Source organism: Arvicanthis niloticus, chromosome 11, assembly GCF_011762505.2.
Source record: "Arvicanthis niloticus isolate mArvNil1 chromosome 11, mArvNil1.pat.X, whole genome shotgun sequence".
Classification (NCBI taxonomy): domain Eukaryota; kingdom Metazoa; phylum Chordata; class Mammalia; order Rodentia; family Muridae; genus Arvicanthis; species Arvicanthis niloticus.
Genome location: NC_047668.1, coordinates 68,948,972 through 68,959,828, shown reverse-complemented (window position 1 = coordinate 68,959,828; position 10,857 = coordinate 68,948,972). Strand labels below are relative to the sequence as shown.

General features: G+C 48.4%; 1 protein-coding gene across 1 annotated transcript in view; it reads left to right on the top strand.

Moving 5' to 3' along the window:
• The first annotated feature begins 1,872 nt into the window (after window positions 1-1,872).
• Window positions 1,873-10,857, top strand: part of Kcng3 (potassium voltage-gated channel modifier subfamily G member 3) — a 42,432-nt gene continuing 33,447 nt past the window's right edge. Inside the window, exon 1 of the mRNA XM_034514541.2 lies at window positions 1,873-2,495. Within this exon, the coding sequence (XP_034370432.1) occupies window positions 1,873-2,495 (623 nt within the window). The remainder of the gene's footprint in view (window positions 2,496-10,857) is intronic.

Genomic DNA, 10,857 nt, shown 5'->3' with positions numbered 1-10,857 from the left:
TTTCATCTAGTCACTCTGTTATTAAAGCTTCAGGGATCCCATTGCAGACAGCCCGGCATGGACACAGGTCTCGGAACTCCCGCTGCTCCAGCCAGACAAATGCATTAGCTTTCTTTACAGTCGCTAATCTTTCTCATCTGGCTTCTGCTCCCCGGAATCCTTGGCTCCTTCTGCCAGTACCTCCTTCCATTCCGTATTGAATTCACTTCCTTCAGGATGTTTTCCTTGCTTAGTAGCTACTTAGCAGATACATAACTCTTGTTTTGAGCTTTTAATCACATTAAGTGCTTTAAAAAATAAATGATCCAAGTCTAGGGATAAACAGCTTACAGAGATTTTCATTTTCTAAGAACCACCCAGGGTGACTTTGTCAGAAACAGAACTCAAATGTGCAGGCGGCTGTGTATTCATTAACGTCTACCCTAGAACCAGAGCAAATGACTCTTTATGGTGACCTCTAGCGGGCACCGGGCAGTCCTACAAAATTACGAAAGTGGAGGGGAAAGTACTCCAGGTACTCCATGGTCATAGGACCGCATTCCACCCCTCCGACCTCCTTATTCATGTTCATTTCCAGTGTTTGTTTTGCATCTAATACCGTCTCCCTTATATACAACTCACCTGTTTCTTGCCTTTGACGGGCTGGGCTGCGGGTGTCGGATGTGCGAACTGCTGTTTAAAATAATGCCTGCCAAGTCGAACCCCACTCCACCAAGCCTTAATGCTGCCTCTGCGTTTGGAGGGCTGGTGCCGCAGTCGCACGGGGGTGCAACGGGGAGGGAAGGAATGGACATCGAGATAGCATAAAAAGGTGAATGCAAGATCCAGGCAATGAGACATTCTGGTCTTGCCAGTGAGAAAAGATTCTCTCCAGACTGCCACCCCGCTCCACGGGAGGTATCGTGAGAGCGGTGTAGGCGCCTTCTCAGGACCCCAAGGCTGGGAAAACGGGGGACTAGAGTGAGTCCGCTGGCCCATGGCATCCCTCAGGGATGCTGGGGGTGGGGGGAGCTTGATGCGCGGCCGCCTTCGGAGCGCACGGCACGTGGGACGCCCCACGCGCGGAGAGGAAGCGCAAAATCGGCAGGGAAAGCCGCGACTGGGTTGCTTGCTTTGAGAAATCCTTTGGGGCGGCCTTAGAAGCCGACCAGGGTTCCCAACAGTCTCTTGCAAAGGCTCATCCAGACGCCGTCCGCTCCCTACTTCAAACCTCGCACCTTGGTCCTCACCTCTGCACCCCTCCTTCCCTCCTGTTTCCTCCCTTCGGGGACGGTTTAAAGGAGCCTGGGGGAGGTGTGCCCATCATCCCGATGGCCCCGGGGCTTCCCGCAGCTCGCATCACGCCCCGCGCACCCCTCCCGGCCACTGCGGGCGGGGGCGCACGGCGTCACGAGGCGGGGAGCCCGAGGTCCGGGGCGGGGCGCCGGGGAAATCCCAGCCCGAGCGAGCCAGGAGGTGCGGGCGCGGGCGGGCAAGGAGGTGCGCGCGGAGGGAGCGGAGCGCGCGGAGCCGGCGGGCGAGGAGGAGGACGGCGAGGGAGGCCCCGCCCCCGCCTCCCGGAGCCCGCTCCTCTCCGCCGCCAAACCCGCTCACTTTGCCTTTCGCCTCTGGACGGCGGCCGGGCTGCGTGCGCCGGGGACCCGGCAGACCTGCCCACGGCGCCTCGGCTAACGCTCGCCCTCCGGGAGACCGGCGCCACCTGGAGCTGCGGACAGCCACCGGACTCCGAAGGGCGAATCCGGGAGCGAGGGGCGGCGGCGCTGACACCGCGGGGGACGCGAGCGGCGCGGGGCGCGAGCCCCGGGGGAGCGCGGGCCCCGACGGCGCGGCCACCCAGTGCGCGCGGCGGGCAGGCCCCCGGGGCGGCCAGCCATGACCTTCGGGCGCGGCGGGGCGGCCTCGGTGGTGCTGAACGTGGGCGGCGCCCGGTACTCGCTGTCCCGGGAGCTGCTCAAGGACTTCCCGCTGCGCCGCGTGAGCCGGCTGCACGGCTGCCGCTCGGAGCGCGACGTGCTCGAGGTGTGCGACGACTACGACCGGGAGCGCAACGAGTACTTCTTCGACCGACACTCGGAGGCCTTCGGCTTCATCCTGCTGTACGTGCGCGGCCATGGGAAGCTGCGCTTCGCGCCGCGGATGTGCGAGCTCTCCTTCTACAACGAGATGATCTACTGGGGCCTGGAGGGCGCGCACCTGGAGTACTGCTGCCAGCGCCGCCTAGACGACCGCATGTCCGACACCCACACCTTCCACGCGGCAGACGAGCTGGGCCGCGATCAGCCTCGTCCCGCCGGGCCCGAGGCGGCTCCCTCCCGGCGCTGGCTGGAGCGCATGCGGCGGACCTTCGAGGAGCCCACGTCGTCGCTGGCCGCGCAGATCCTGGCCAGCGTGTCCGTGGTGTTCGTGATCGTGTCCATGGTGGTGCTGTGCGCCAGCACGCTGCCCGACTGGCGCGCAGCGGCCGCCGACAATCGCAGTCTGGATGACCGGAGCAGGTACTCCGCCAGCCCTGGGAGGGAGCCCTCCGGGTAGGACGCACTGCTTCTTTGCCCGTCCAGTCCGTCCAGTCCCGTCTATCCGTGCCGTCCATCCGTCCGTCCGTCCGTCCAGTCTCCGTCCTGTCTGCCTGGCGGCTCAGCTAGGCTTTTACCTGCCCCAGGAGGCCCCTGGCCCTCCAAACGAGGGATGAGAGGGTTGTGTGGGTCCCCAACCCCGCCCCTCTTTCCCAGGCACAGCCAGCGGGTGTGCTCCGGTCTTACCTTTTAGAGTAAAACCTCCAGGCTTTGTAGATTAGTTCTGACCAAATAGCAACCTGCTAATTAGATTTTCCAAACTTTTATTGCTAACATGCAATAATTTGCACGATAATTCAGTTTGAGCTAAGAGCTCTTTGAAATATGTGCCAATACTGGTGGTGTTTGAAAAGATGAAGTCTCATTTCAGTGAAATGTGGTCTGCTTCAGTGCCCACACATTCTGCACACCCTGCCCCTGGCGTAATGTGTGCTGGGATGGAATTGCCGTATTATAAAGGAGACTAATCTAGTGATAGACTCTGAGTAATGGATGCCTGTGCCCTTTTTCTCTTTCTGATCAAGTGTGGACCTAGCAAATTCCTTTCCTCTGTGTGGTATTAAAGATTTAGGGTTTCATTCAGAGGGTTTTCAGTGTGTGTGTGTGTGGGGGGGGGGAACCAAAAACAGCTATTACCTCGGGAGAGAAGGAAAAAAACCGAAACTTCCCCAAACCCAGAAACAGGATTCAGTCGTTGAAGTGTGCTCCTCCTTACTAGGATGAAAAGAAAATACTTTAATCTTTCCTGAGATCATGCTTACCTCTTAATGGTGATAACACTCCTGTTTTTAGAACAAGTGAGTTTATTTTGCATATTTGGTGGGAGGAATAAGCAGACTAAAGTTGGACTTTCAGAGCAGACAGCCATTTTGGGCATAAAACCCAAACTGTATCTTCTCTTTTGCCCTTTGTTTGATAACTCTTCCAGGAGCCTTCCTCCATTAATTTTCTCTCTTAGTTTTTTTCTCTGTTCACTTTCAAGTCAAGGCCTTGCCCTGTAATCTTTTCCTGATGGGCCGGGGTATGCTAGGAATTGTGGCATGTGTAGATACGTCAGTGTATCACTTCCACAGAATATCTGTCTTCTCTGTATGAATCTTAGGAGTTACTACACTGGACTGGTAGCACAGTGCCCATTGCCAGCTTGCCATGTTGGCAAGAAATCCAAGACCTATGCTTTGAAAAGAAGAAAATTAGGAAACTCATCTTGTTTTGTGTGTTGGGTTGGGTCTCCACTTCACAGATACGAATTAATTCCTTGGTTCGTCAATAATACAATGACATTTACTTCCCTATATAAATAAAGTGACCTCGATAATTTTATTTTTGGAAAGCGTCATAGAAAAATGAGCCATGAGTGCCTGGCTTTGTAAGGACTCATCAGTAACTGTTGAGTTCTAAGGTTAGTGATGGACGGAGCTCATTAGCCAAGGCAACAGGAACATTGACTGATAGGTTAGATTGTGAGTGAGTTGATTACGGGGAACCAAGTGAGTGACAACTTTTTTGAAGGAAGGAAGGAAGAAGGAAAGGGAGAAAGATGGCTCATGTAAAGCATTAGGATGAATACTAATTTTAGATAGAAAGAGAAAGTGAAGAAACGGGAGGAGACAGAGATGGAGGCTGCAGAGGAAGTGAAGAAGAGAGTATGGCTCAGTTTGTGTGTATGTATCTTAAGTATGTATATAATTATTCAAGTCGAACTGTTTCCTAGATACCCAGATATTTCAGGCATATGCATGTTTTTCTTGGCTTAATGGCCCAGTTTTAAGCTTCTTTCTATGAGTAGGTATAAGAAAGCCGGTGTCTGTGATCCCAGATAAGCCACGGCATGACAGAATATTAAGGCTGTCTTTACACAGGAAGCCCCTTGCTGGCCTTCTTCAACAGAGACGTGGCAGCTGGCATTTTGTAGTCGCTCAGTTCCTGCCAGCCTGTGGCTGCTAAAATGAGTCCACGTCCTTCTGAGATTTGACTAAGAATTCCCTCTGTCCCCTTGGAGACTTGAGGTAACCCTAGGCTGACAGGCAAGTGTCCTGCCACTTAAGTGGATCCCCAGCCTCAGAGATCCCCAATCTTGATTCATCTCATCACATTTTCTCAGTGTCTTTCCCGAGTATCCAGTTACGGCTGCTGTTCCAAACACTAACTTTTTCTCATAAAGAAAAGTTGACATAGGACTCAGAAGCACAATGGGTCTTCAGGAGTTGAATTATTCTGAGAAAGCCTTCAAGGTCATGGAGGATGGAAACAAAGCATCCTTGGAAGGCTGTGCACTGTCCAACACTGGCAGGGGGCGTCCCTTACATAAACTGGTTTATGCAACCTGCACAATCCTGTGTCTTGCTGAAGAGCAAAATAGGAGAGTCTTCCAGTAAAAGGAAGAGCGTGGGCACAAGCATGAAACTTGTATGTTATGTTTAGAGAGTGAGAACCGGTGGTAGAGTGAGCTACAGAGCGTAGTCTAAGGATGTGAGTAACTGTTCTGCAGCCATAGCTACCTTTTGGCCAGTTTGTATCATTTGTACTGAGAAGCTTATCCATAGAAAGTAGAGACTGTATTACTGTGTGTGCAATGAGAGAGGGAGAAGATGGGGCACAGGAAAGATGACTGGGCATGGAGGCTCACACCTGCCATTCTACTAACTCAGACTCAATGCCAGAAGGTCAAGAGAGGAGCCTGTGCTACATAGTGAGACCCAAGCTAAGTCACAGTGAGACTCTGTAACTCCTCCCTTCCCCGCCCTCCCCCCCCCCCCAATCGGGGCTGGGAATGTTAGCTCAGTATTAAAAGTACTCGGGCAAAAGTTTTAAGTTCTTAGGTTTGATTCCCAACCCTGCAAAAGCAAGAGATGGAAGTCTTTCAGGCAGGGTCTGAGAGCTTGTATTGCTCCGTGCCTGTGAAAATAGATACTAAGTAACAACTGTGGTTCATACTAGGGAGAATTGAAATTCCTTCAGAGCATCATAAGATAGACACCCCATCACCACCATCAGTACATAACCAGGTAGACTTGCAGGGCTTGGGAATACTTAGCACCACCTGCAGGCTCTCCATGCCCTGCTCTGCTTGCTTGTCCCTAAACCACCTCCATGCCCCTCACAGTACGTTCCTCAACCAATGAAATGGATCATTCACACTGAGCTCAGGTTCTGTTCTGAGCCTTTATGGGCTGCTTTAGTAAATGAGATGTTTCCTCTCAAACTTGAGGGATTGATGCTTTGTACTATGTATATGTCATTTGTCGTGGCCTTCCTCGATGGCATTCTCTCATAAACACACTGTGACTTTGATGAAAAGCCCTTGAAGGTAGGAGAACTCATTCATAATCCACCCACACCACCATTTTGTTTTTGAGTCAGTCCTTTTTTTTTTCTTTTTTTTTTTTTTCTTTCTTGAGACAGATTTCTTTGTGTAGCCCTGGCTGTTTTGGAACTCACACTGTAGACAAGGCTAGCCTTGAACTCAGAGATCCACCTGCCTTTACCTCCCAGGCACTGGGATTAAAGGTTTATGCCACCACTGCCCAGCCTCAAACTGACAATTTACCTGCCTCAACCTCCTTAGACCTAAGATTACAGGTGTGTAGTACCATGCTAGCTTGAAACAAACTTCCCCTTTCTTTGGCAGAGATGGGGCTGGGGATTTTGAGACAGGGTCTCATGGCCCAGGGTGGCTTGAGATTTGGTAGGTTTCCAAGGATGACCTTGAATTATTCATCCTCCTACTTTATCTCTCACTTGCTGAGATTCCAGGCATGTACTACCATACCTGGCTCGGAGGTGGAATGTGCCCATTCGTGTGTATGGGTGGTGTGTGTGTACACTTGTGTACATGCAGAGATCAAAACAAGAGGTCAGGTACCTTCTTAGGTCACTCTAGCTTTTTATCTGAGAATTTGAAACAGGGTCCCCCACAAAACCTAGAGCTGACTACTGGCCTGTAAGCTTCAGGGAATTCCCTCTCCTCCTGTGTTGGCATTACAGACCTGTGCTGCCATGTTCTGCTTTTATGTGGATGCTGGGGATCTGAACTTGGGTTTTCATGGTTTTGTGTAAAGTACCTTATTAAGAGCCATTTTTCCAAATTGACATATGTCTTTTGTTACAGCTTTTTGTTTTAGCTGTTGGGGTAACAATGTGTATTAATTCTTTATGAATTGAAATACTTTGTTCTCTAGTTTAAAACCCCCATTAAAAGACAGCCATCACTGCCTGATGTTCTAACAGAATGCTGCCTAGCATTTTAGCATATTTTGCTGTTTATTGAGAAAAAATATGTAATAGCTAAGAAATTAGAAAGAAATTCTAAGCATTCATCTCAGTGGTTGAGAGCACTTGCTACTCTTGAAGAGGACCCGGAGTCTGTTCCCAGCACCCACCCAACTCCAGTTCTAGGGGATATGTCGCCCTCTTTTGACTCCCTATGGTACTACATGTATGTGGAACACCAGCAATACCCAGGGGCAAAACACTAAATACACACAAAATAAAAGTAAATCAATCTGTTTTAAGAAATGAAAAACATGAGTCGGGCAGTGGTGGCGCACGCCTTTAATCCCAGCACTTGGGAGGCAGAGGCAGGCAGATTTCTGAGTTCGAGGCCAGCCTGGTCTACAGAGTGAGTTCCAGGACAGACAGGACTACACAGAGAAACCCTGTCTTGAGGAAAAAAAAAAAAAAAAAAAAAGAAATGAAATGAAAAACATTACTAGACATTGCTATCTATTTTAGAAAATTGTACCCTTTGATAGCTGCTTGTGACACGGGCCAGCTTCTGTCAGGCAGGTTGGGTATAATAGCTGTGTTGTGATCGATTTGCATACTGTCTGTTGGTCTCAGAAATGTTCTGAGTTTTTAGTCAGACATGCAAAGCCTTATGATAATTTTGATCTGTTCTTTAGCAGTTCTTTGTTACATGTGGGGATTTGGGTCTTTAATTTGTATTACTTTGTTGTGGTGATAAGAATTTGAGGAGAATGTAAAATGGTAACTTTCTTGCGTTATTTTAAGCAGCCGTTAAGGAAATTTAAATAATCAAAACGAAGCAGCAAGGTGATGGAAATTTAAAAATCAATTGTGTGATTTCCATTGCCTTTGTGTTCAATATTACATAAACCCAATAGGCTTTGGAATGTGTTAAAAATAAGAGCAGTATTTGAAATTACAGGCGAAAGGTCTCCGGGCTTTCACTTGGCAGATTAGGTGGTTATTTGTCGAAGTTGGTAATTAATAGATCTCTGATAAGATTGGATGGAACCTGGGACCTCAGTTAAACCCTGGTCTTTCATACTGGACTTTTAAGTGTGGGTAGGATTTTTTTATGTCTGCTGCCAGTTGAACAGTTCTGTGAAAGATTTATTTTGTCAATACATTTTTTTTTCTAATAAAGTGCTTTTTTTTCTCATTTTGGTAAAGAAGTCATTTTAAATGCTCTTTTTATTCATCTGTTTTTAATGAAAACTTCACCCACTGGGGAATGTAGAATGTCAGGCGTGCCCCACTCTCCTCGGGCCCCACGCAGGTTCCGGGCTCTCTTCCTGGACTCAGGCTTGCTGTGTAGCTGAGGATAGCCATGAATTCTTGGTCTTCCTGCTAATATCTGAGTACTCTTTGAGGAATGGTCTGTATACTATAAACATAGACATGCACACATACATGGGAGGCATTGTATAGCATAAAGATGTTAAATGTTTGTGTAACTGGAGTTACTCTTTACTCTTGCTGAGTAGTTTACCTTCACAAACATTTTAGACTAATTTTGTGTGTGCCTGTGTGTCTCTGGGTGCCTGGGTGTCTGTGTGTTTTGGGTGTGGGTACGGGCATACATCTGCAGAGGCCAGAAGCTTCCGATCCCCTGGAACTGGAGTTACAGGTGGTTGTGAGCTGTCCAATGTGGGTGCAGGGAATCACACTTGGGCTCTTTGAGAAACCAGGCACCTTTATGCTGGTACTCTCGTTCTTCTTAATGTCTGCACAGTGTTCCAGCGTAGAATTAAGCCAGGATTCACTTAGAGAGCACGGAGACTGTTTCTTCAAGATGGCTTCAGTTATACAGTGTGGAAAATGAATTCTAATTCTCCTCTCACCAACCACTGCCTGGGGTTCTCTCTGCTTCACACCTCTCATAAAACCCTAACATGGAGGCAGATCTCATAGAAGAGAGTTGTATTCACTGCTCAATAGGAGTGGTTATGCCTGAGGGACCCTGATACCTGTGGGCCTGAGAACAGCTTCACTCATAGGAAGTAATAGCTATAATATCCTCTGTGTGTGTGTGTCTGTGTGTGAGAGAGTGTGTGTGCATAAGTATGTCTGTGTGTAAGAGTGTGTGTATGTGTGCGTGAGTGTGTGTGCATGTGTGAGTGTGTGTGTATATTGTGCATGAGTGTGTGCATGTGTATATGCATGTGTGTGCGTGAGTGTGTGTGTGCGTGAGTCTGTATGTGTGTGTGTGTGTCTGTAGACCAAACCCTTAAGTATATTTTAAAATTTCTTGGCTTTATTTTTTCCTGTTGTTACGTTATTTATTATCTATCTGTTCTGTTCTCTCTCTCTCTCTCTCTCTCTCTCTCTCTCTCTCTCACATACACACACACATTCCTGTGCATGCATGTACACACACACACACACACACACACACCATACACACATGAATGAATGACCAAATGATCGTTTTCTACTGTGGAGACTGAACCCATGCATAGGCAAGTAATGAGCCATACTATTTTAATCATATGGTTTGGTTAGGAGTTTGCAGAAGTATAAAATGTGCCAGAATTATCTGTGCACTTCACCACACCCAGCTCACTGGTTGGATTTTTAAATAGCAAAAGAAAAAGAACTAGGTCTGGTGGTTATAAACTTGTAAGTTTCGGGCAGGAATGTTGCGTCAAATGAAAAGCCCCAAACAATTTTAAAAATGAACCAAATCAAAACTGATGTACCTTGTGTATGGCATTCGTATTTCAGTATCTGTGTTAGGTTTTATTGAAAATCAGCTACAGCCAGACAGTGGTGGCTCACGCCTTTAATCCCAGCACTTGGGAGGCAGAGGCAGGCGGATTTCTGAGTTTGAGGCCAGCCTGGTCTACAGAGTGAGTTCCAGGACAGCCAGGGCTACACAGAGAAACCCTGTCTAGGAAAACAAAACAAAACAAAACAAGAAAATCAGCTACAATGATTCTCTTACATGGTGCCTGACAGAACGGAGCAGCTGTAATAAGGCCTTTGGCAGAGTATAGTGGTCCATGCCTATAATCCCAGCACTCAGGAGACAGAGGCAAGAGCATCAGGAGTTCAAATTTGAGGCCAACATGGGCTACATGAGACTGTCTTTAAAAGCAACCCCAAAAGAGACAGCTTGTCCCTGCCTGGGTAGAGAGGACACATGCCTGCCCCTGACCTGAAATAAATGCCTCAGTTGGATCAGGGTTCACATGTTTTAGTGGTTCAGGAGGCCTGTTCCTAGGGGCTTGCCCATGCCAGGTTCTACCTTTGAGTTGTATCCCTAAATTGTTTTTAAAGATTTATTTATTTATTTTATGTATGTGAGTACACCGCTGCTGTCTTCAGACACACCAGAAGAGGGCGCTGCATTCCGTTACAGATGGTTGTGAGCCACCATGTGGTTGCTGGGAATTGAACTCAGGACCTCTGGAAGACCAGTCAGTGCTCTTAACCACTGAGCCATCTCTCCAGCCCCCTAAGTATTTTTGAAACCTTTTATTTTGACACACAATTTTACCAGGTAGCCTCAGCTGGTCTTGAACTCACTCCGTAGCCCATTCAGGACTTGAAGTTGTGATCATCCAGCCTCGGCTGGGATGACAGGCTTGTACCACCAGGCCTGAGCCAGACTTGAACTTTGTTCCCCTATGTCCGGTGGAGCATCCTCAGGCTCAGGGGTTCTCTAGGCCCAAGTTTCCTACTTTGTAGAAAGTAGCATAGCAGTTGCACTACCTTTTTGGGTGTCTGAGAAGATTAATGACTGAGTTATTTCTGTAGAGTCTGATGTTAGATGCTGCCCTTGGGTCCTCCTGAGGCATCCTGACCCACAAATTGTTCTGCTTTCTCCCTACCTGATCTTACTGTTCAGTCATAGATGGGGGGTGGACTGAGAACTTTCATTTACTCTCTGTGCTGACTATCTTAGTAAGATTTACCTAGTTCACATTTATTCATCCCCCCCTTTTTTTTATTCAAGGCAGGCTCTTATTATATAGACCAGGCTGGCCTGGAAATCACTCTGTAGACCAGGTTGGCCTCAGCTTCAGAGCTCTAC